Source organism: Meriones unguiculatus, chromosome 14 (assembly GCF_030254825.1).
Source record: "Meriones unguiculatus strain TT.TT164.6M chromosome 14, Bangor_MerUng_6.1, whole genome shotgun sequence".
NCBI lineage: Eukaryota > Metazoa > Chordata > Mammalia > Rodentia > Muridae > Meriones > Meriones unguiculatus.
In genome coordinates this window covers 917,501-941,531 of record NC_083361.1, presented here as the reverse complement: position 1 = coordinate 941,531, position 24,031 = coordinate 917,501, and the positions used below count along the sequence as shown (strand labels likewise).

Below are 24,031 nucleotides of genomic sequence, written 5' to 3'. Positions count from 1 at the left end.
GAACCACCATGTGGGTGCTGGGAACTGAACTCAGGACCTCTGGAAGAGCGGCCTGTGCTCTAACCACTAAGCCATCTCTCCAGCCTCCCAGCTAGGGCTTTTAAACTCTGCAGTCTAACTCTATTTTAAAAATGTCTCAAAATCAAAGTACATATTCCGGAAGTTTGTCAGGACTTTGTGTTTCTCGGGAGAAGTGAAGAGTGCGCGCACAGCTCTGTTCTCCCAGCCCTGGAGGTGGGGCAGGAGGCTCACGGTCCACAGAGTGAGGCCTAGTAAACAGGAAGGGCTTGATGGGCCCAGATGGATGATGTCCGTGCGGCAGTTCGGAGTGACTTCCCCAGGCCGGCTCTGCCCCGTGGAGCGGCTGGACCCGACCCTGTCCAAGCGAGGAGAGCCAGCCTGCCCTGTCCTGTCTGCGCCTTCAGCTGTGTGCAAGTCTCCCGGGCGGTGGCACCGCTGCGACTCCCGTTCCCATAACTGCGCAGAGTCCTAGGTTTGGGACAGCCTCGGTGTTAGAGCTGAAAGCAGAGCGCCGCCTGCCTCCACAGCATGACCTTAGAGGTGTGCGCCACCACGCCTGGGAGCTGCAGTGTTTAACCCGGCAGTGGGACACACACCACGTGCCTGGCACGCGAGGGCCCCAAGCAGTGCATAAGGGAACGGAGGCGCTGAAAGGCTGAATTTCAGACCCAGGTTTGGTTGTTTGGTGTCTGATGGACACGGCTGCTTGGGAGCCAGAGACAGCACAACACGTCTGCAGGTGAGTGAGAGCCGGCTCCCAGGGATGAGACTTGAAGTCAGCCTGCCTCTCCTCCCTCCCTCCCTTCCCTCCTTTCTCCCTCCCTCCTTCCCTCCCTCCCTCCCTCCCTCCCTCCCTCCCTCCCTCCCTCCTTCCTTCCCTTCCTTCTTTTTCCTCCTTCCCCCTCCCTCCCTCCTTCCTTCCCTTCCTTCCCTCCTTCCCCCTCCCTCCCTCCTTCCTTTCCTTCTTTCCCCTCCTCCCTTCCTCCTTCCCCCCTCCTTCCCTCCCCTTCCTTCTCTCCCTCTCTCCCTTTGTCTGCCTGTCAGACTGGGTCTCACATACTCCCAGCTGCTGGCTGCAGTCGACCTTGAATGTCTGAGCAGCTGTTGCCTCCTTACTGAGTCCGAGATTGGGAGGCTACAAGGGAGCACCACAGGGTCAGCTCAGGAGTCTGTCTGTACAGAAGTGAGAGAGGGACAGACAGGACAGGTCGCTGGCACTCGCTGCACCCTGTAAAAAGCACGGCCAGGCTTGGTATGCTGGCAGAGCGTCCCCAGCACAAAGGCTGCAAGCAGGCCTCTGTGCCAGCCAGCGAGAGTGGATGTTAGGGCAGCAATAAATCACAAGAAATCACAATAAACCAGGGCGCCAACACCCAGCACCTGAGACGTTGTTCTTGGTGGGCGAGGGAACACTAGCTGCCAGGACAGGGCGGGGCTCCGGGAGGGAAACAGGGCACGCTGAGGCCGGGAGCACCGCAGCAGCTGAGGCACCGTCACACACACACACACACACACCCGGGAGAAGCTGGCCCTGGGCAGGTGGACAGCAGGCCAGCTTCCCGGTCAGCCAAGAGGAAGGGGACGAGGTGGGGTGGGGCCGAGAGGAGGGCGGGGCTTCCCGAGGGGGCGGTGACCAGTGTCAGCAAGAGAGCAGAGCTCCTGGCTCCTGCGTGGCAGAAAGAGCAAGTCCGCTTCACACGCTGTCCTCCAGCTGCCATCCGAGGGCATGTGAGTACGCACGTGCGTGCACATGCCCGCACACACAGAAAATCATACTTTGACAAAGCACGTTGACCTTGCATGTAACATTTGTTCCAGCTGTATAAAAATACTTCCCAGCTATTAAAAAAAGCTGGACGAGGTGGCTTTTGCTTGTAATCCCAGAATTTAGGAGGGTTGTTGAGCGTGGTTTAGGGCTAGCCTGGCTACGCAGTGAGTCCCAGGCTAGCCTGGGTTACAGAGTGAGACTGTGTATTTAAAGTCCAAATAAAATGCACCTACGAGGTAGCTCTTGTGGTGAAGCTTACTCTGTGAGCCTGAGGAACTTGGTCCAGTCATCATGACCACGCACAGAAGTGTAAGTGACCTTGTACTCCCAGACCTGGGGGGCAGAGGTGGAGCCCACTGTCCAGCCGTGAGAGACCCTGGCTAGACGAAAACAAAGATAGGCTGTCCCTGAAGACTGATCCTGAGGCTGACCTCAGCACTCTGCGTGTGTGCATGTGTGTGTGTGTGTGCGCGCACGTGTGCACACACAGACACACGGGGGGGGGCTGACAAAGTGGCTCAGGGGTGGAGCCCCTGCCTGGAATCCCCCAGTGAGGGGCTGGGTGTGGCTCAGTGGTAGAGCCCCTGCCTAGAATCCCCCAGTGAGGAGCTGGGGTGTGGCTCAGTGGTAGAGCCCCTGCCTAGACTCCCCCAGTGAGGGGCTGGGGTGTGGCTCAGTGGTAGAGCCCCTGCCTAGACTCCCCCAGTGAGGGGCTGGGGTGTGGCTCAGTGGACAGTGGTCAGGAGGAGCAGCAGCTGTCCAGTGCACACAGCGTTGCCCAGTGCTACAAAGTAAGGGAGTGAGAGCCTGAGTGCGTGCTAGCCGTGCTAGGCCGAGCTAGGCCGAGCTAGGCCGTGCTAGGCCGTGCTGGCCGTGCAGCTAGCTCTTGAGAGAGAGGCGATGGAAGCCAGTGGGATGTGAAGCAGGGCACCCTCAGGTGGATGTGGGAAGGTCCTCAGAGCGAGGAGGGCGGCTGTGAGCCATCGTGGAGGCTGGCTCCTGGCCGCGCTGACTGCTCTCCAAGCCCTGTGCGCCCCATCCCCAAGGAGTGCAGGCCGCACAGAAGCAGGGGGGAAGCGGGTCCAGGTGCCAGCGACTCAGGCCTGCAGCCCGCCCACCCGCCAGCACGCTTCCAGGAAGTGCTGGGTTGGAAGAGTATGTCAGAGCCCTCTGAGGAGGTGCCCCAGGGCACGCGTCTTCTGAGGACTGCTGGTGTCTGTCGGCCAGAAGCCCCCGGGTGGAAACCGTTAGAGAAGACACACATGTGCATCTGGCAGCCTGCCTGTTACACGTGTGCACCAGGGAGCGTGCAAGTTGCTGCGGGTGGGAGCAGGACTCGGTGCACGCCAGGCCAGGACTCCTGGCACTGCCCGCTGAGCTGCCCTCCCCACTCCCACCTCCTGAAGTGACTCCTCGGGAGGCCCCTGGCTACCGGGTGTGTAAAGTGTTCCTCTGGGGCTGTTTCTGGGGTTCTGGCACGCTGGGGCCTTTGCACTGAAGGAGAGAGCTGGGGTGCACCGGCCTCAGGGGCCTCATGTCCGTGGGAGGGGCGGGTGTTCCCTGGATCCACGTGTTCACAGGAGGCTGGCATGGCGCTGGCACAGTCAGAGTGACCAGAAGGGGCATCCTGGAGGAGGGGGCACCTAGCCCCGGCCCCCGGGTGAGCCGGCCTGGGCAGCAGACCATGAGCACCCCAGGTTAGCCCAGGGCAAGCCTGGCCTGGCAGGAAGTCCAGAGATAGCCCAGCTGGGTGACTCGGGGTGAGCAGCCAGGGCAGCGGGCACACCAGCCCGGGCTCTGACGAGGGGGGCGGGCACACCAGCCTGGGGCTCTGGGGGAAGGTGAGGTGTGGGCAGGGTCAAGGGGCACGCGGCTGGGCGAGGAGAGCACTGACCTGAGGGGCGTCCTAAGATTCCCGAAAGCTGTGCTCTGGCCTGCACCCACACGAGCCCACAATGTGTGCGTGCATACACGCACACAAACACACACTATGTATTTAAAAAGCAGAACAAGACAGAGTGCCAGTCAGGGTGGCACCACGGCAACCCCAGGCTTCGGGAGCTGAGGCACAGCTAGCAGAGGCTAGCCTGGGCTACACAGTTCCGGGACAGCCAGGGCTACGCAGAGAGACCCCGCCCCAGACAAAGAAATAAACAGTGGAGCAGAGCCTGAGCTGGGGCCTGCACATGCTCGAGTGCTCACGGGCACACAGACCTGAGCAAGAGAAGTTACAGAGTGCGGAGCGGGGCTGGAGCCGGGCACGCGGTGGGCGTCCTGTGCCCGCCCCTGCTTTTCTCCAGCAGGGGGCTGGGGCATGGCTGGGAGCCGCCGTGTGTGTGTGTGTGTGTGTGTGTGTGTGTGTGTGTGTGTGTGCGCGCGCGCGCGCGCGCGCGTGTGTGTGGCTGCCCGCTGGCAGCGAGCTCTGCACCCACTCAGCCTTGAACTCCTAATCCTGCCTCATGTAGCCTAGGCTAGCCCCAAACTGTCCTTCTGCCTTCCCTTGGTGGTGTTTGTTTTGAGACCAGGTTCCAGCATGGGCCTCAGGCCATCCCGGGCTCAATGTGTCAACGAGAATGGCCTCGAACTCACGGAGATCCCCCTGCCTCTGCCGCCCCCACAGAGGAGGAAACTGAGGCCAGGCCACTGGAGTCCGAAGGACAGAAACCTGTTCACCATTTATTGAGCACGACAGCGCGGGCGGGCCCCGCGCCCTCCTCCCTCGTCCTCCTCCTGCGAAGCCGGCCCGCGGACCCCGCATCTCCTCCAGGGCACAGTTCCGGTGAGGGCACGCGCGCGTGCAGCGGGGACCACGCTCCCGCTGCGGTCGGGTCCAAGCCAGCGTCCCCTCCCGGCTGCCACCACCAGAGTCCGTGCACGTCACCATGGGCCCGCTGTGTGCCGGCGTGTTTATCCACGGGCCTGAAGAGCTGAGGACGTCCTTGAGCTCAGCCCTTGTGTGCACAGCCTGATTCTTCCTGCATCTGAGGAGTGAAGAAGCGTGGCAGATCAGAGGGCACAGGGGCAGGTGCCGAGGCGGGAGAGGAGGGCGCCACGGCGGGAGGAGGGCGCCACGGCGGGAGAGGAGAGGAGGGTGCCGAGGCGGGAGGAGAGGAGGGCACCACGGCGGGAGGAGGGCGCCACGGCGGGAGAGGAGGGCGCGGGTGGGATGCGGACAGACACTAGCGACAAGGAAGAGGGCCAGGAGGCCAGAGGCCACTAGAGCAGGGATGTTCTCAGCACAGAGCCCCTGCCTAGGATTCCCCAGTGAGGGGCTGGGGCTCCTCCTCCCTTCCTGCCCCCTCCTCTCGCCCCGCCCCGCCCCGCCTCCTGACCCCGCCCCTCCTCTGGCCCCGCCCCTCACCAGCTGGTGTCCTCTGCGCTGGGCTGTGGCGGCGGCTGCAAGGCGCGGTCCAGCAGCTCCATCAGGGCGTCCAGCCGCCCCGCCAGCCCGTCGATCCTGTCCTCCAGGGCGCGGTGCGAGGAGCTGAGGCCGCGCTGCAGGTCGCACAGGGCCATGTGCATCTGCGCGGGAGGGCGGTGGCTGCGGCGCGTGCCCGCCCCACGGGGGCGCCCCAGGCTGCAGCCCGAGGCCCCGGCGCTGCCGGTGGGAGCCGGGCGCCCCGCGGGCCGCGCCGCTGCCGTCTGTCTGTCTGCCCGGGACTCACCCTGGCCAGGCTGGCCTCGAACTCAGAGCCCCGGCCTCCCTAGCGCTGCCCCCGCCCGCTCCTCACGCCCTGGGACAGCGTCTCGGGCGTGAGCTCCCAGTTGTTGGGACCCAGGCCCGTCGGGGGGTGGGGGGGGCTCTGCACGGCTCCGCCCGCCCCGTCGGTACCTTGGAGATGTCCACCATGGAGTTGACCTGCTCCCGGAGCTTCCGGTGTTTCGTGCGGACCTGGCGGAATCTGCGGGGGGGGGGGCGGCGCTCGGTGAGGGGGAGGGGCAGGAGCAGGAGGGCACACGCGGCGTCAGGCCTAGGTGCGCGCGCGTGCACGCACACACACACACACACACACACACACACACACACACACACACGCAGCGCTGCACACTCTCGGCGGTGCCAGGACAGGCCCTACCTGAGGATGGCAGCCAGCACCCTGCGCTGGTGCCGGCGCGCGGCCCGCGTGTCCTTCCGGCGGGTGTGCTTGTACTGCATCCAGGCCTCCTGTAGCAGCCGGGCCGCCGACTCCCGCATCTGCGGGACACAGCGAGGACACGGTGTGGACAGAGTGAGGACAGAGCGAGAACAGAGCGAGGACAGAATGAGGACAGAGCGAGAACAGAGCGAGGACAGAGTGAGGACAGAGCGAGGACAGAGTAAGGACAGAGTGTGGGACACAGGGCCCCTCCACCATGCCCCTGGCACCGCGGTAGCCCAGGCTGTCTCGCGGCGCCATGCCCACCTCACCTCTTTGGCGCAGTGGATGTCCATCATGAAGTTGTGCACGTGCTTCTCCGCCTTGTTAAACTCCAGCTTCCGGGCCACCACGGCCACCAGCAGGGCCGTGCAGCAGACACCCTGAGGACAGGCCGGGCATGACGCTGGGACTGTCCCCTCACTCCCAGGGCAGGTCTTCCGGCTGGCCTTGCACTCTGGACCACGGAGGAGTGGCTTCTCTGACCCTGCCTCCACTACAGCACGGCTGAGCCCCCGCTCACACCGCCGAGGCCCTAACCCAGGTCTCCATGGCGCGGGACATGCCAGATTCCCAGCCCTGCTCGGTCTAGGTAGCCGAGGCTAGCCCCAAACCTGCACCTCCTCCTGCCTCTGCCTCTCCAGTCCTGGGACCCCACTCCTGCTGCACTGGCCACCCCCACCTCCGGAGGCCGCTGGCAGGAGGACAGAGGGGGCCTCTCCAGTCGGCATAAATGAGCCAGTTGTCACCTGAAAACGGCAGCGCAGAAGCTGGCACAGGGCCAGGCTGTGTGACACCTACAGACCCGGTGCCGGGGCGGGGAGAACGCACCGAGCCTGGAGGACCAGCCTGGGCTACATGGCAGGTCTGAGGCCAGCCCGGGCTAAACAGAGAAACCCTGTCTCTGAACAAAACAGAGCAACAGCAAAAATAACAATAACAATAACAATAAAATAAAATGTCCTGAGCGAAGAGGGGCTGGGCGTGCGGACACCCACTTTTCCCGGGGTGCCGGGCCTGCTGGCCGCGGTCTCGGGCGCGGCGCGGGGCGGAGCTCACCATGACGCCAGTGCACAGACACACGATCTTGCCCCAAAAGGTGCCCGGAACCACGTCGCCGTAGCCGATGGTGAGGAAGGTGATCGGAATCAGCCACAGCGTGTCCGCCAGGTGCCCCGTGGCGTTGACGGCCTGCCTGCGGGCACGGGGCGGCTCTGAAGCGCGGCGGGGCCAGCGTAGTCACACACACCGGGGGTGCCCCCTGCGCGCCCCCGGTCCACCGATCTCCGGTCCCCCCGGCCCCCTGTGCGCCCCGGTCCACCGATCCCCAATCCCCCCGGTCCCCCGGTGCCCCCCGACCCCCTGCGCGCCCCCGGTCCCCCGGCCCCCTGTGCGCCCCTGGTCCACCGATCCTCCTGGTACCCCCGGCCCCCGACCCTCCGGTCCCCCCCCGGTTTTCACGGCCCCCCCTCCCCTGGACCCCCTTTCCCGGCCCCCCTGGCCCCCCTCCCCCGGCCCCCCGCCGCTCACCTCTCGGCCACAGACAGCACCCAGGCGGTGGTGAGCCACAGGCCGAGCGTGAGGCCCAGCAGCAGGCGGCCGGGGTGCGTGTGCATGTAGAGCTTGGCCACGAACCAGTGGCGGAAGCGCACGCGGTTGAGCGCGCCGATGCTGCGGTAGGACGCGTCGAGCAGGAGCCCGCTGCGCAGGAGCGCTGCGCGCGGCACCAGGTAGAGGCGCAGCAGCATGGCGAGCGACAGCAGCGCCTCCCCGCGGCCCAGGAAGGCGCGGCGTGGCGGGTTCGCGTCTGGGCACGGGCCGCGCAGCGGGACGGGATGCAGCGCGCACACCAGCAGCTCCAGCGCCACCTGCGCCACCCGCCGCCGCGTCAGCGCCACGCGCCAGTCCCGCAGCCCGGTGTCCGTCATGAGGAGCTGCGGAAGGCGCGGGGCGGTGAGGGCGGCGGGCACGCCCGGGCCGCGGACCGCGGGGCGCTGCACCCCCCCACGCCCTCCACGCGAGTGGGCGCCCGAGCGCGGGCACTGTGAGGGAGGAGGCGCCCTGGACACGCTCACCTGCACCTCCTTGGCGTGGAAGGCCACGATGAGGCAGAGGAGGAGGACGGTGGACAGCGAGATCAGACCCTTCACCAGGAGCAGGTACAGCGCCCACTGCGGGGGCGGGGGGGGACCGGCCGTGAGCGTGCGCCCGGCCCCGCTCCCCGCGCCTCGGCACCGCGCCCCGCGCCTTGCGCCCCACATCCCGGCTCCACACCCTGCATCCCGGCCCCGCACCCCGCGCCTTGCGCCCCGCACCCCGCGCCCCACATCTCGGCTCCGAGCCCTGACCCCCACACCCCGATCCCGCTCCCCGCGCCCCGGCTCCTTGCCACGCGCCCCACACCCCGCACCTCGAGCCCTACACCCGGTCCGCTCCCCGCGCCCCGGCCCCGCACCCCGCGCCTTGCGCCCCACATCCTGGCCCCGCGCCCCGCACCCCAGGCCCACTCCCCTCACCCCGGCTCGCACCCCGTGTCCGCGCCCCGCGCCCCGCTCCCCGCGCCTCTCCTGGGTCCACCGTAACCCTCGGGACGAGGCAGGAGGATCGCCGTTCAGGGCAGCCCAGGCCACTGCGGCCCGTCACACCCGTGCCCGGGGCTGTGCTCCAGCAGCCGGGGAAACTGAGGCCCAGACGGAGGCGCCCAGAAGTGAGAGGTAAGGGGGACCCCGGGTCCTCCCAGGACTACCCGGGTCTCCCCATCCCCCTCCGATATCCCCCCTCTCGCCCTGCTCCTCTATATACCCCGGCGCTCCCCATCTCCCCCCACACCCACTCCCCATTCCCCTCACCCCCCCCCGGGTCACCCGTCCCCTCCCCATTCCCCCGGGTCTCCCATCCCCCTCATCCCCCCCTACCGGCGCTCCCCCATCCCCGGGATCCCCCAGGCTCCCCCATCCCCCTCATCCCAACGGGTCCCCCTCATCCCCCAGGCTCCCACTCATCGACCAGGGTCCCCCGCCCCCCCCCCGCTGGGCGCGGTGCACCGTGGGAGCCGGGCAGCCCGTTTCCTGTTGGCACGGCGGCCGGGCGGCCCCACCCCCTCCCGGCACTTGGCGGCCGCCCCGACCCCCACCCGCGGGCCGCGCCCACGGCCCCTGCCCCAGCTGCTGCCACCCGCGTGACCCGGCCGGAAGGCGCCCCGGGCTCGCTGGGACCCGAGCCAGCCGCACCTGTGGCGCGTCCCTCGCACACGCGGCCTTAACCTGTGCTCCCGGTGCTGGGGTCACAGTCGTGGTGAGCCTCCGGCCACGCACTCTGGAGTGTGAACCCAGGCCTCCCCGCTTCTGGGGCGGCGGGTTCGAGCCCGCCGTGTGCGTCCCGGGGAGGCCGGGCACACGGGAGCCGGGCACACCTCGGGGCCCCGCCGCCTGGGTTCACAGATAAGGCGCGGGGACGCAGGGAGCCCGCTATCGGGGCCCTGCAGGCCCTCAGCCGACCCCGATAACACCCGCAGGGCCCCGCGCGTGGGAGCGGGGCAGGACGGTGTCACACTAGCTCAGCTCCGGGGGCCCCTCCAGCCCCCCCAAACCCAGTGTAAGACCCCGGCCTCCCTCACACCCCGGCCCCCCTCACAACCTGACACCCAGGCACTCAGGGCGCACACTCAGGGCGCACACCCCGGCCCCCACACACTCGGGGCGCACACCCCGGCCCCCCCACACTCGGGGCGCACACCCCAGCCCCTCACACCCGCCGTGCCAAGCACTCACCCTGCAGCCCAGGAACCACAGCGCCTCGGCGTGCAGCACCATGAGGCCGGTGCCCGCCGCGGCCATCGCCAGCGCCCAGCCGGCCACGCGCGTCTCCTGCTCCAGCAGGCGCTGGCGGCGGCTCAGGGCGCTCAGGGCGCCCAGGCCCCGCGGCGGCTCCCCGCCCATGGCCCCCGCGCTCTTGGGGAGCAGCCAGCCGCCCGCCCAGGGCCCCCCGGCGCGCAGCACGCACACGGCCGCCAGCTTGCTAGCTCTGGGCCCCGGGGCCGCGCGCGAGCCCCGGAGGGCGGGGCAGGGCGGGTGTGTCTGCGCCCCGGACACGTGGGCACCGGCGCTCTCCAGCCGTTTGCACTCCTGTGAGCACCGACGGCCCGCCGCCCCCGGACACCGCGGGCGCCACGGCAGACCAGACCGGAGATGGCCCGGCACACCAGGGCACACCGCACAACCTCCACAGAAGTGACTCACAAGTCCCGAGAGTTCAGAAGCCACAGCCACGCCCCCCCACACACATACACACACGCGCGCGCGCGCGCGCACGCCAGCACTCAGCAGGGCAGCATTGTCCCGGGCACACACGGACACCCGAAGGCTGTGCCCACACTCACACGCAGCGCTCACGGCTGGGGAGGGCAGCAGTGAAGAGGGAGCACGAGAGCCCCTCACGGGAGTGACTGCGCCCGCGGCTGCAGCTCCAGGGCAGGTGGCACCCTCGGTCACCTCCCCCCTCGGGCACCTCCGAGGGCTCCCACACTGGCTCACACTCACGCACGCACGAGCATTAATCTCGAACAATGCTCTGTAAGTGAGGGCACGCCCTGAGTGTGAGCAGTTTGGGGTCAGCCTGGGGAGCACGGCAGAGCAGTCCAGGAGCCCAGCACCACGCCTAGGGAGCACAGGCGGAACAGTCCACCAGCCCAGCACCAGGGCCTGGGGAGCACAGCGGAGCAGTCCACCAGCCCAGCAGGGGTCAGCCTGGGGAGCACAGGCGGAGCAGTCCACCAGCCCAGCACCAGGGCCTGGCCCCCCAGCGCTGCACACGCACAGGGATGGACGCAGCAATGGTGGAAGTCCTGGGCCCCGGCGCTCGGCAGACACCAGGGTTGCGGGTGTGACCCGAGCAGGGTGGCACACGCTGTCAGTGACTCCTGCGGTTATGTGTCCGACCCAAACACGCACACTCCTGACCGTGGCTCCCAACACTTACTGGTGTGCCCCCTAGTGCCCGGGCGCACGGCACGATTCAAGCCCAGAGCCAGAGAACCACCCGAATGCCCCTCCCCTGCCTGTGGCACCCCGGGGCCGCCGGCCACACAGAAACGGGATGCCCACGGGTAGACGTGTCTGGCACCAACACAGCCCGCCAGACACGCCCGGAGACTCCCAGCCACACACTCGGACACACCCGGTGACAAACACACACCCAGGGGTGCCTCATCCCGTGGCCCACACGATGGTCCCACTGAGTGACACATGGCTGCAGGGGGCGGGGGCACGCCCAGGCACACCCGGACACCACGCGAGTGTCTGCTGGGCCGGGCATCCGGCGTGTTTCCCGGAGGCTCCTGCTTCCTCCTCCTCTCCCTTGCTCAGGTTCCCGCCTGGTTCTCACTGCTGGTAGTCGGCGTGCTCACACGGGGTTCACCCTGGGGCTGTTCGGGGCGCATGCGTGCTCTCTGGGGTCCAGGCAGGGGCCCTGCCCCTGAGCCCGCCTCACGCCCTCACGCTCTCACCCCTCTGTCTCTGGGGGTCTCCTACGCTCTGTCGACCTCTGCGTGTGCACGGTGCTCTCTGGTCCTCCTCCCTGCCTCTGCCTCCTGTTCTTGTCCGTCTGTCTGTCTCCGTCCCGGCCTCGCTGTTTCCTTCCCTCTCCTCTCCCTCTCTGTGGTCACCAATTCTGTTGTGTCAGCCTCGTTCTCCCTGGCTGTGAGCTCACATCTCTCTCCTGCCCCCATCCCGTCCTCATAGGTGTGCACAGCAGGTTATTTGTTTCCGCCTCAGCCCAGGAGCTGGCAGCCAGAGGCAGCTCAAGCCAGTCCGGCTGCACACAGCTCAGGGAAGTGTGCACAGGGCACAAACACAAGGGAGGGCGAGAGGATCCAGGATCCGGTGCCATTTCCTATGATTTCAGAAAAGGGGAAACTGAGGCACAACAGTGAGGAGGGGGAGGCTGACCAGGTACGAATGGTGACATCCTGTCTCAGAAAAACAAACCAAAACAGGAAAAAAGGAACTAAACCACAACAGAGGTGGAAAAAGGGCTGGGGTGTGGCTTGGCAGTAGAGCCCCTGTCTAGACTCCCCCAGTGAGGGGCTGGGGTGTGGCTCAGTGGTAGAGCCCCTGCCTAGAGTCCCCCAGTGAGGGGCTGGGGTGTGGCTCAGTGGTAGAGCCCCTGCCTAGAGTCCCCCAGTGAGGGGCTGGGGTGTGGCTCAGTGGTAGAGCCCTTACCTAGAATCCCCCAGTGAGGGGCTAGGGTGTGGCTCAGGGGTAGAGCCCCTGTCTAGAGCCCCTGCCTAAGGTCCTGCATCTTTAGCACAACAAAAACAAAACACAAAGTAAACGGCCTGGAGAAGACACACACACAGAAGTGAAGAAAAAGGGAAGTGTGAACCCCAGACCCAGACATTGGACAGGAATTTTGTGTCTCCATACTGAGGAGATCCCCAGAAGGGTGCTGTGAGCAATGCCCGGTGGGCAGGGCAGGGGATGGTCCTGGAGACGACACCAAACTCTGTGCTGAAGCTGTGGGCAGCTGAAAATCTCCTTCTCCGGCTTTCCTGCCCTGGGAGGGGCTGAGCTGAGAGGGGGGAGTGACTCGACGCTTCCTGTGACTCAGCCCTGGGCTCCACACTGAAGGGGCCAGAGGGAGACGGGGTCTGTGGGGAAAGAGTGAGAGGGCAGCAGTGTGTAAGTGCGGGGTGCAGGGGCCCTGCCCTGGACTCTCAGTGAGGGAGGAGGCTGCCCTGACCCCTGGTCTGAGGAAGAGGCTGGGCCTGGACCCCTGGGTCTGAGGGAGAAGGCTGTCCTGACCCTTGGGTCTGAGGGAGGAGGCTGTCCTGGACCCCTGGTCTGAGGGAGGATGCTGTCCTGGACCCTAAATCTGAGGGAGGAGGCTGTCCTGACCCCTGGGTCTGAGGGAGGAGGCTGTCCTGGACCCCAGGTCTGAGGGAGGAGGCTGTCCTGGACCCCTGGTCTGAGGGAGGAGGCTGTCCTGACCCCTGGTCTGAGGGAGGAGGCTGTCCTGGACCCCTGGTCTGAGGGAGGAGGCTGTCCTGGACCCCTGGTCTGAGGGAGGAGGCTGTCCTGACCCCTGGTCTGAGGGAGGAGGCTGTCCTGGACCCCTGGTCTGAGGGAGGAGGCTGGGCCTGGACCCCTGGGTCTGAGGGAGGAGGCTGGGCCTGGACCCCTGGTCTGAGGGAGGAGGCTGTCCTGGACCCCTGGGTCTGAGGGAGGAGGCTGTCCTGGACCCCTGGTTTGAGGGAGGAGGCTGTCCTGACCCCTGGTCTGAGGGAGGAGGCTGTCTTGGACCCCTGGCCTGAGGGAGGAGGCTGGACCTGGACCCCTGGTCTGAGGGAGGAGGCTGGGCCTGGACCCCTGGTCTGAGGGAAGAGGCTGGGCCTGGACCCTGGGTCTGGGGGAGGAGGCTGTCCTGACCCCTGGTCTGAGGGAGGAGGCTGTCCTGACCCCTGGTCTGAGGGAGGAGGCTGTCCTGGACCCCTGGTCTGAGGGAGGAGGCCGGCCTGGACCCCTGGTCTGAGGGAGGAGGCTGTCCTGGACCCCTGGGTCTGAGGGAGGAGGCTGTCCTGGACCCTGGGAGTCTGTGGGTTCAGGCTGGCAGGGCCTGCACCTTTGTCAGGAGGTGCACAGGAGCTGGTTCAAGGTCCCCAGGACTGTCTTGGGCGCTCTCCCAGGCACCACACCTTTGTCCCAGCCCCATCTCCGGGCCTGGAAGGGACCCAGGACTGCCGGGCCAGCCGGAAGGCCGAGGACAAAGGGCTGTTTCACTGGTTGGTGGTGGAGGGAAGCGGGGAAGAGGGAGGCTCAGGCGGAAAGGTCACTTGTCGCCCAGGGCATGTGCTGGGCCTGGCAGGCTGGGCCCCAGGGAACACTCCTGAAAGGCTGGTGGCCACAGGGAGCCCTCTTGGAAGGCTGGGCCCCAGGGCACGCTTGCCGCTCTGGGGTCGAGGTCTGCCCCCTGCTGGTTATTTTGGGAAGTGCAGGTGTTAGAATTTAAGCCACACTAGCGGCCTAGCTTGTTAGGTTACACATTTTAGTATGTTTATCCCATAATATATGTCGAATATCCACTTAAGAGTGAGTGTACACCATGCGTGTCTTTCTGCTTCTGGGATACCCAACTCAGGATGATCTTTTCTAGTTCCCACCATTTGCCTGCAAATGCTCACTCCTCACTCAGAAAGGCAAACAGGACGGACATTGGAAGAGGGAGAAAACGGAACAGGACAGAAGCCTACCGCAGAGGGCCTCTGATAGACTACCCAGCAGGTTATCAGAGCAGGTGCTGAGACTCATAGCCAGACTTTGGGCAGAGTGCAGGGAATCTTATGAAAGAAAGGGGAGATAGAAAGACCTGGAGGGGGATTGTTGCTCCACAAGAAAAGCAACAGAACCAAGAAATCTGGGCCCAGGGGTCTTTCCTGAGACTGATACTCCAACCAAGGACCATGCATGGAGATAACCTAGAACCCCTGCTCAGATGTAGCCCATGGCAGCTCAGTTTCCAAGTGGGTGCCCTAGTAATGGGAACAGGGACTGTCTCTGACATGAACTCAGTGGCCTGCTCTTTGATCACCTCCCCCTGAGGGGGGAGCATCCTTACCAGGCCACAGAGGAGGACAATGCAGCCACTCCTGATGAGACCTGATAGGATAGGGTTAGATGGAAGGGGAGGAGGACCTCCCCTATCAGTGGACTATGGGAGGGGCGTGGGAGGAGAACAGGGAGGGAGGGCGGGATTGGTAGGAGGCAAGGGAGGGGACTATAGCTGGGATACAAAATGAATATATTATAATAAATATATATAAATAAAATTAAATTTAAAAAACAGCAAAAAAAAAAAAGAGATGCCATGCACACAACAGGTATTACATGGAAGAGGTAGATGGAGGTAGAGAGAGGAAAAGGGAAGAGAGAGACACAGTGGGCCCAGGAAAGAGCAAGGTGTAGTCAGCAAGAGAGCAAGAGAAGAGATGAAGAAAGGAGAGGAAGAGGGCAGAACAAGAGGGGAGAGGAAGAGGGGAGAGCAGAGAGGAGAGAAAGAGGGGAGAGGAAGAGAGAGGAGAGGAAGGGAGAGGAGCAAGAGAGTAGAGGAAGAGAGGAGAGAAAGAGAGGGGAGGAAGAGGGGAGAGGAAGAGGGGAGAGGAAGAGAGAGGAGAGGAAGGGAAAGGAGCAAGAGAGTAGAGGAAGAGAGGAGAGGAAGAGAGGAAGAGGGGAGAGGAAGAGAAAGACAAAGTGGCACGATGCTCCTTCTATATCTCGTGTGCGTGCAGGTGAACCGTGGGTGTCACTCACCTGGTGGGCGACACGCGATGACGTCACGAGTCACCAGACCAGGCAGGAGAAGCTGAGGGCAGGCGCTGTGTGGCTTTGTAACAGCAGTTTCCTGCTGACCTGTGTTGGGCACCTACTGAATGCCTGGCCCTGTGCTTGGAGCAGGGGATGTGGGCCCCGGCCTCAGGAGGGTGCTCAGGGTCCATCCACTCCGACCCTGGGTTCTAAGTGCGTATACTCGGTGTCCCTACACTGCAGCTTTCAACTTGGTCCCTCAGAGGGCGTCTGTGGAGGGCTCCGTCCTGTTCCCTGTCTTCTCCCACCTCCAGTGTCCGTCCTGTTTGCCCTTCTGAGTGAGAAGAAAGCATCCGTTCCTGGGTCCTCCTTGTTCAGCTTCTGTGGGTCTGTGGAGGGTAGAATGTTTATCCTATATGACATGTCTAATATCCACCTGTGAGTGAGCGTACACCATGTGTGTCTTTCTGCTTCTGGGACAGCTCACTCAGGATGATCTTTTCTAGTTCCCACCATTTGCCTGCAAATTTCATGATTCCCTTGTTTTTAACTGCTGAGTAATATCCCATTGTGTAAACGTGCCACCATTTCTGTCTCCATTCTTCGGCTGAGGGACAGCTAGGTTGTTTCCAGCTTCTGGCGTCCTGTTCTTCCTGTTTCCCTTCCTGTTCTTCCTTTCCTGTCACCCTTTCCTCGAAGTTCTCCTCCTCCGAAATTGTAGGCTTCTTTATTTTAAACACACATTGAGGCCAGGCGTGGTGGTGCAGGCCTTTAACCCCAGCACTCAGGAGACGTGTGCGGATCTCTGTGTTCTAGTCAGGGCTGTTCAGTCAGTTCTGCTGAGTCAGTGAGCCAAGAAGAAAGACAGTGCAGTTCAGTTTGTGGCATTCAGAAGCAGTTTTTTTACTGGGAGAGTTTTACAGAGAGAGAGGCTGGAGAGAAAAACGACTTAGACGCAGAGGAAGACAGAACAAGCCAGAGCATGAGAAGGAGCCAGAAGATCAGAAGAGGTTGCTGAGTTAGTTTGGGGCCAAGCAGAGCAACTCAGTCAGAAGCTGAGAGAAGCCAGAGTGGATCAGTCAGCTAGGAGAGGAGGCTGAGAAGCCAGAGTGAGTCAGTCAGCTAGGAGAGGAGGCTGAGAAGCCAGAGTGAGTCAGTCAGCTAGGAGAGGAGGCTGAGAAGCCAGAGTGAGTAAGCCAAGTCAGAGAGGAGTCTGAGCTACAACAGCTGAGTCGACCCAACCAGAACTCAGAAAGAACAAGACAGGGTGAGCTTATTCAGCAACGAGTCTCAGGGGCTGAAAACATTCTAGGCCTGGGTTAGCAGACAGAGGCAGTAAGCCTCCAAGATGACATTCACATCAGGCAGATAAAACAGTTTTACATGCACCGAATGGTGACTTGGGGAGCACGTTCTCGGGCATGGATTCCACAGCACGGTGGAGGTCAGGGACGGCCTTCCCAAGAGAGCAGGAGCTCTCTTCTACCCTGTGGGTCCCGTCGCTCAAAATCAATCTCTCCACTCTTTCCCTCTCAATTGAAGTTTTGTTATTGCTGCTTTGTTTTTGAGACGGGGTCACCCAGAAAGGAGCTCCAGGCAATCGGAAGCTGCTGGGTGTGGCTTAGGGAATCAGGCTCTGGTCCTCAGCAGGTGCCCTATGAGCCTTCGGCCCTCCCTTCAGCCCCCACCAGTGTTGTTTTGCCTCGGTCTGTCTTGGCCAACGTCTGCTTCTTTCTCACATTCCTGTTTTTTCCTAGCTCTGTCTCTGTGTGCTGACTCCTGTCAAGACTCCTCTCACCACTGTCCTCGCCTTCCTTCCGGTGGTCATCCACGTCCTCCCCTCTCCCTGCTGGACGTGGGATTGTAAGCTAGACAGGCCACCAGTCAGCTGCATCATGCCTCGCCTCCCTTCATCAGCTCTGCAGACAGCCTCAGCCCCGCCGCGGCCACTCTCGGCCCCGGTTCTGTCCTCCCACCCCGTGGGTCCTTGGAGTGAAACTCAGGTCTTATTGCAGCCTTTGCCTTTCCCCTCAGCCATGTGGCTGGCCCGTGGGGCCCGACTCCAACCTCAGCCAGGGCGTTTCCAGAGAGGGGAAGCTGGAAAGGGAATGGGCCCGCCCTGCAGGCACCTCACGCCTCCGGGATGGGACAGACGGGGGAGGGGAACCCTAGCGTCGCAGCCTTCATCCCTCTGCCCTCAGACACACCCACAAGTAGACGGGCAGCCCCAAGGCTCCCAGCGGGCTCTCCGCCTCCTTGACGACCCGTGCCGTCCCGTGCCATCCCGTAAGGTGCCCCTGCCGAGAACTGCGTCCCCAGGAAACAGGAAGTGGCGCTCAGGCAGTGCCCCTCACCTCCCTTTCTGCTTCTATTTTCCTTTTCTGTGTCTGGATGGTTCACCGGCTGTGTCGGTGTGCTGGGAGTGGACTGGTGCCGTGGAAGTCAGATCAGGCCTCGGGTTCCCTGGGATGAGCTGCAGATGGTTGTGAGCTGCCATGTGCGTGCTGGGGCCCCCCAGATCCCCCCAAGAGCGGCCAGCGCTCTCAATCACCAAGGCTCCTCTCCAGCTCCAGGAGTGTTTGTGTGTGTCTAATCGTTAGGGGCGGGATCCTCGCTATTTGAATGGTACAAAAATGTTTGGTGCATTGGAAAAATGCCTGATAAATACTTTTTGAGGTAGGGTCTTCTGTGTCCCAGGCTGGCCTCGAACTTACTATGCAGCCAAGGATGATCTTGAACTTTTGATCCTTCGCCTCCTTCTCGTTCTGAGTGCCGAGGTCGCAAACATATGCCCTCTCACCCAGGTCATGCGCTGCTGGGCATGGTTCCATCTTCCCATGAATGCCGTGGAAGCACTCTGGAAACTCATCCAATGGCAGGCTGCTCTTCTAGAGGCCTGAGTTCAATTCCCAGCACCCAAATGGCAGCTCCCAACCATCTATAGTGAGATCTGGTGCCCTCTGCTGGCGTGAAAGGTGTACGTGCAGGCAGAGCACTGTACACTTAATAAAATAACTCAAAAAAGAAACTGAGCCAATGCCTCAGCGCTCCACGGATGCTCCGCGATACTCGGTGGCCATTGCTCTTCTCTAGCCTGCTCCACGCCAGCCGGTGGGCAGTGTGTGTGTGTAGGGGGTGGGGCTGCCATTTCTTCAGGTCCTGGTCCTTGCCGGACCCTCCGGCTGGTGAGTCGCTGTCCGCGGTGCTGATGGCGTCTCCGCTGTCCGCGGTCCTGATATAGGGCGTCTCCAGAGCGGGCGGGGGCGGCTAGGGGGCGGGACACGGTCTTGCTTAGAAGCAAACGCTGAAGCACTGAGTCTGTGAAGGAGGCAGGCAGGAGTGTGAGGGGAGGGACACACAGGGTCCCGTGTGCACTTCAGGATCCACCGTGTCTGTTACCCGACTCTTCACACACACACACTCACACACACACACGTGCTTGCATGCGTGTGTGCTGATCTGCCCGGCTCCTCCTCAGCGCCCGGAGGGCTCGGTGCTACCCACCAGGACATCCAGAGCCATGGAGTCTCGAGTGTCTTAGGGAACTCGTCTGACACTGCCGTGAGCGCCGTCCCCTCTCCTCATCCGCCCGCTCTGCCATTCACTCTTTTTTCGTAAAGATGGGCACCACGTTAGTCGGTGTGCAGGACGCGTGGGTGTCATTCTTGGCCATCTACTGTGTGTGTGTTTACATGTGTTTACACGGGCACGCGGCGCTGGTTCTTTCCTCAGGCGGTGGCAGTCACCTTTACCCGCGCAGCCCTCTCACTAGCCCAACTCTTAGTTGTGAAGCGTGTACCGAGCATGGACTCCCCGAGTAGGCGAGCTGCCTGGTCACGGGACCTGCCTGGGGGGGGGGGGGGTAAGGGGCAGCAGACCACGTGGGCGGAGCCCAGGGCTGTGATGTCTTTGCTGGAACCAAGCTCAGGTCCGCAGCTGCTCAGGCCACTCCCCAGACTGCTGGTATTTCAGCAACAGTATTTGCAGTGACTCCTGTTATGTGTGCAGAGAACACCTCGGCATAGAGAGATGCTCCCTCAGGTGGGCAGGAGGATCCAGAGTTCAAGGTCACCCTCAGCCACACGTGTTACGTCAGCCTGGGCTCGGGAGACCTTGTCTCAGAAGACATCCAAAGCTCCATGGCATCTCTGCCCTAACAGTCCCAAATGCAGCTTGATGGGGGAATCTCAGGGGTCCCCACCCCTGGGTGAAGCCACAGAGGGGAGCCAGCCTTCCGGGGGGTCCCCCTGATTGAGGGTTAGGCAACAACCCCAGGCAGTCAGCCCTGAAAACATGAACACTCAGCAGGCTGCAGCTGTGTGTTTATCCATTTACATGCAAATGTCACAGCACAGCGTCGTGAAAGAAAGGGACCCCAGGAGTTTGGAAATGGCCTGGGGGAGGGGAAATGATGTAATTATTTTTTTAATTAAATGTACAGTCAATAATTCTTTTGGAGACAGTTTCTCTGTGTAGCCCTGGCTGTTCTGGAACTCACTTTGTAGACCAGGCTGGCCTCCGGTTCACCTGTAGACCAGGCGGGCCTTGGGTTCATGATGCCCATCAGCCTCCCAGTGGCTGGGACCTCATCTGGCTCAATCCTGGCCGTTTAATGTTCCGTCTAAAATGCAGGCTCCAACTCTTGCCCCTGCTCCGTTGCTTGTACCCGACAGATAATCTCAGGCGCTGGTTGGTGTCATTGTCCCCTGCATTCCCCTCCTCCTGCCCGTTCCCCATCAAGAACGTTTGCACATTTTAAGCCTTTTATTGCAAACAATACACACAAGGAAAGATGAGAAAAGACAGGTGCGATGGCCACACCTGTGACCCCAGTGTCTGGCACGTTGAGGCGGGAGGGAGTTCACGGTCATCCTAGGTTACAGAGAGAGCTTGCGTCTAGCCTGGGCTACATGACACCTTTTCTCTCAAAACAAAAGAAAACAACAACAAAAAGTTTAGTGAATACAGAAAAGCAAAATTGGGTCGGTGTGATCCTAGACCCCCAAACACCCACACCCTGGCCACTGGGCCCCGAGATAAGCACTCTCTGCTATTGTGCGCTCTAGGCTTTATGAGTGGAACCATGTAGCCTGTTGGCGTGAGTCGTTACTGTTTTTGTGAGAGTCTCCCAGGGCCTCACAGGTGACACTCAGCTGCCACTTTCACGCCACTGTGTGCCTGACCACGCCTGTCATTCCGCTGTTTCCAGCTGTGGCTGTTATCTGTCCTGCTAGTCTGCGTAGTTTGGGGGACACAGGAGCCAATTTCTGTTGTGGTAATAGACCCAAGAGCGGGGCTGCTGGAAGGGATGTCAATTCTGCTTTAAAGAGATACTAAAAAGAAAAGGAAAAAGAAAACAGAGTTTTTGATCTCTCTCTCTCTCTCTCTCTCCTTTCTTCCTTTTGAAACAAAGTCTCTCTGTGTAGCCCTGGCTGTCCTGGAACTCACTCTGTAGACAGGCTGGCCTTGAGAACTCAGAGACTCTCCTGCCTCTGCAGTGATGAGATTAAAGGACTGAGCGGCCATGCTTGACAGGGTCTCACTGGACCTGAACTTGCAAAGGCCTTGCAGTGACCCTCCTGCCTCAGCAGCCTGGGCGCTGGGATGACAGGCTGGGATCACCATCACTCTTGCGAGAAGTGGGGTTTTAGAGTGAGTGGCAAGGTTTGGCCTTGGGGTCACAAAAGGCTCATGTCCTGAAGGCGCTGGGCCATGGGGTGGCGTTGGAAGCTGGCTCTTGGGGAACAGTGAGAAGCGATGGGGGGGCGCTGTGTCCAGGGGGGGGTCTTACTTTCCTGTCATTTTTTAGGGAGCCCACACCAGGGGCCGGAGCGGTGAGAACAGGAGTGATCCCGGAGGCGCAGTCTATGCGGGGAGCCCCAGGGACACCCCCAGAGCGACGGCCAGCCCCAGAGCAGCGAGCGGCAGGGCCCGGCGAGCCTGGGGAGGGGCAGCGGACGTGATGCCGGGGAGGCTCTGTGTCACCGAGTCCCGGTTGCAGAGGTGGCCTTGGCAGCAGTGGCCCTGCAGGTCGATGGACGTCCAGGGGCTGGTGGTGCCCATGGTGGTGCAGGAGGGCCGGTGGCACGTGCGGATGTACACGGGCACCGAGAAGTTGCCTGAAAGAGGGGAAGGGGGTCAGGCCTCTGAGACACCTCAACATCCGGCTCCCTCCCACCGAGGCCGCAGGGAGCCAGGCCTCTCCAGCCTTCAAGCGTCGGGGCCTCCAGGTCCCTGCCCGAGCCCATGCCAGCACCCCAGCCCTTTACCGATGGTCATCTTGCCGTTGCCTTGGAAACAGGCACTCTGGTCCTGGTGGCACTGCACCCGTCGGGACCTCTCGGGGGCACAGTCTTCCGGGTGGACCCCCAGGCAGGCATAGCACTCAGTGCCGCTGAGAGTCGGCGGGTCGGGCGCTTGAGAAGACAGTAGAGGAGGTTTAGACCGCTGCTCCCGGCTGGCAGTGCGGCCTGCACACCGCTCGGCGGGGGTAACGCCCCGCCCCGACGGCTCCGGCCCCGCCCTCCCCCGCCCCGCCCCCGGCCACGCCCTCTCCGGCCCCGCCCGCCCCGCCCCGCCCACCTTGGCTCAGGTTGGGGACCGCGTCGTGGGTCTTCAGGTCCGCGTTGCAGAAGTCGGTGGCGCAGCCGCGGACCACCGCGTAGTCGGGCGGCAGCGCCTCCTGGTTGGACTGCATGGGGCCGGTGGTGGGGCCCGTCCAGCACCCCTTCCGGACCATCGTCACCAGGGCGCGGTACCCTGCGGGGGAGGCAGGCCTGGAGTGAGCGCGCTCCCAGCCCGCGCCTCCCCGAGGCTGCGGCCCAGGCTAGCCTCTAACTGTGTTCCCAAGGATGACCCAGAATGTCTGCGCCTCCCGCCTCTCCCTCCTGCGTGCTGGGATTCTCTCTCGTGCCCTCTGTCGAGGGCACACTTCGTGTCTCCCCCTCTCTGCCCTCCCTCACCTCTTTTCCCCCTTCATTTCACGTCCCCCATTCACCCTCTCCCGGCGCTTCCCTTCCCAGCTCCCATCTCCGCCCCTGTTTCACGTTTAGTTTATGTTTTAGGATGCACGCACAGTGCTCCCAGCGGCCAGCAGGGGGCGTAGGCCCGGGACGGAGGCACAGATGGTGGGAGCCATCTGTGCTAGGGGCACCCTGGCTCCCTGAGCAGCCGCCAGCGCTCTTCCCCACCGGGCCCTCTCTCCAGCCCCGCTTTGTTTTTCTGAGATAAAGTCTTATGTAGCCCAGGCTGGCCTAAAGCTTGTTATTAGCCAAGGATGACCTTGAACTTGTGAACCTCCTGCCTCCGCCTTCCAAGTGACTGGATTAGAGACTTCAGCCATGCCTGGTTCTCTTTCCCTCAGACGGGGTCTTCCCACGTAGCCCAGGCTGGCCACAAACACACATCCCCGCATCTACCCGCAGGGTGCGGGATCCCGGGTGTCAACCGAAGCAGCATCACCTCTCCCTTGCCCCACACCTCCTCCCCACCTCCCCTTATCTCTTCCTCCCCACCGGGTAACTTCCTCCCCTCCCTCCCTATCTCTCTCCCCCTTCCTCTCTCCTTCCCTCTCTCCCTCCCTGTGTCCCTTCTTCCCTCCCTTCCTCTCTCCCTCCCTCCCTCCCCCTTCCTCTCTCTCTCCTTCCCTGTGTCCTCTTCCTCCCTCCCTCTCTCCCTTCCTCCCTCCCTGTGTTCTTCTCTGCCTCCCTCCCTCCCTGTCTCTCTCCCGCCTTCCCTCCCTCCCTCCCCCTTCCTCTCTCCTTTCCCCTCTCCCTCCCTCTCTGCCTCCCTGTGTCCCTCCCTCCCTCCCTCCCTCCCTCCCTCCCTCCCTCCCTCTCTCCTCTTCATTTCTCTGAGGCACACTTCTCTTGGTCCTCACCCGTGTCCAGCGACAAGATCACCTCGGAGCAGCCCTGGGGACAGGAGACACTGGGGAACTTCATGGCACTGAGGTCGAAGGGCCCAAAGTAGGTGTGTTCGAAGCTGTAGCACTGCAGGGCGTGGGAGCCTGGCAGGGGGTGGGGTGTCAGCGGGCTGGGGCACGGTGGTCTGAGTGATTCCTCCCGCTCCGCCCATCTCCCGACCCCCCCCCAACCGTCTACACCTGTGCCAGGAAGTGTGCAGGGCCACACATACACACGGCCAGCTCAGCAGCACAGCTGAACTCTAATGCCTGGCACGGGTTTGTGCAAACCTCCAATTAAACGCAGGAGGAGATGGCTCAGCAGCCGAGGCCGGCCAAGCGCTGGGGTAACAGCCCTGCGCCCCCCGCAAAAACTTCTACCGTTTTCAGGTGGTGGCCGAGCACAGTTGTGCAGGCCTGTGAACCCAGCACAAGAGGCGGAGACAGGTGGATCTCTGTGAGTTCGAGGCCAGCCTGGTCTACAATGAGAGTGAGTTTGAGGCCAGCCTGGTCTACAATGAGCGGTTCAGGCCAGCCAGGACTACACTCTGAGATCCTGTCTCAAAATTTTCTTCTGCATTTTTAAATTGTTTTGTAGAGGGAGGGGGTGTGAGCTTGGCACAGCCAGTGCAGGCAGAGCACAGGTTTTCAGAGTCAGCTGTCAGTCTGCCAAGTCCACTGATGGGGAGGTCCTCCTCTCCTTCCTTCTGATCTTAGTCTATCACCTGTAATAAGAAGGTAGCAAGCACCTGCACACGCACGCACACACACACACAAAGCTACTTAGATATGGAAACCTGCTGCAGAGAAACACAAGCAGTTGCTAACTTGACATGTGGATCAAGAAGTGTGACCCATGGTGAGCAGATGCTCATAGCTAAGGTGTGTGCAGCAAGAGTTTTCCTAA

At 62.7% G+C, this 24,031-nt stretch overlaps 2 protein-coding genes across 2 annotated transcripts in view; both read right to left on the bottom strand.

The window, feature by feature from the left end:
- Positions 1 to 4,452: 4,452 nt before the first annotated feature.
- On the bottom strand, positions 4,453 to 10,508 carry Kcnn4 (potassium calcium-activated channel subfamily N member 4). The gene is made up of 9 exons (XM_021626838.2): positions 9,696 to 10,508; positions 8,001 to 8,096; positions 7,456 to 7,859; positions 6,985 to 7,120; positions 6,198 to 6,308; positions 5,866 to 5,984; positions 5,622 to 5,691; positions 5,151 to 5,311; positions 4,453 to 4,770 (listed from the first exon to the last, which is right to left on the bottom strand). Coding segments are annotated over exons 1-9 (1,266 nt in total). The 5' UTR covers positions 9,864 to 10,508; the 3' UTR covers positions 4,453 to 4,769.
- A 9,448-nt stretch (positions 10,509 to 19,956) lies between these two features.
- The window catches only part of Lypd5 (LY6/PLAUR domain containing 5), a 5,222-nt gene continuing 1,147 nt past the window's right edge, over positions 19,957 to 24,031 (bottom strand). The window contains exons 2-5 of the mRNA XM_060366369.1: positions 23,101 to 23,229; positions 21,804 to 21,980; positions 21,491 to 21,637; positions 19,957 to 21,340 (exon numbers count right to left, since the gene is read on the bottom strand). Of these exons, the coding sequence (XP_060222352.1) occupies positions 21,087 to 21,340; positions 21,491 to 21,637; positions 21,804 to 21,980; positions 23,101 to 23,229 (707 nt within the window). The 3' untranslated portion in view covers positions 19,957 to 21,086. The remainder of the gene's footprint in view (positions 21,341 to 21,490; positions 21,638 to 21,803; positions 21,981 to 23,100; positions 23,230 to 24,031) is intronic.

Coding starts and splice junctions, on each gene's coding strand:
- Kcnn4 (XM_021626838.2), bottom strand. CDS start 9,863: ATGGGCGGGGAGCCGCCGCGGGGCCTGGGCGCCCTGAGCGCCCTGAGC. Junction 6,309..6,984: donor GTCTGTGCACTGGCGTCATG/GTGAGCTCCGCC, acceptor GCCTGTCCTCAG/GGTGTCTGCTGCACGGCCCT. Junction 5,312..5,621: donor CCATGGTGGACATCTCCAAG/GTACCGACGGGG, acceptor CCTCCCGCGCAG/ATGCACATGGCCCTGTGCGA.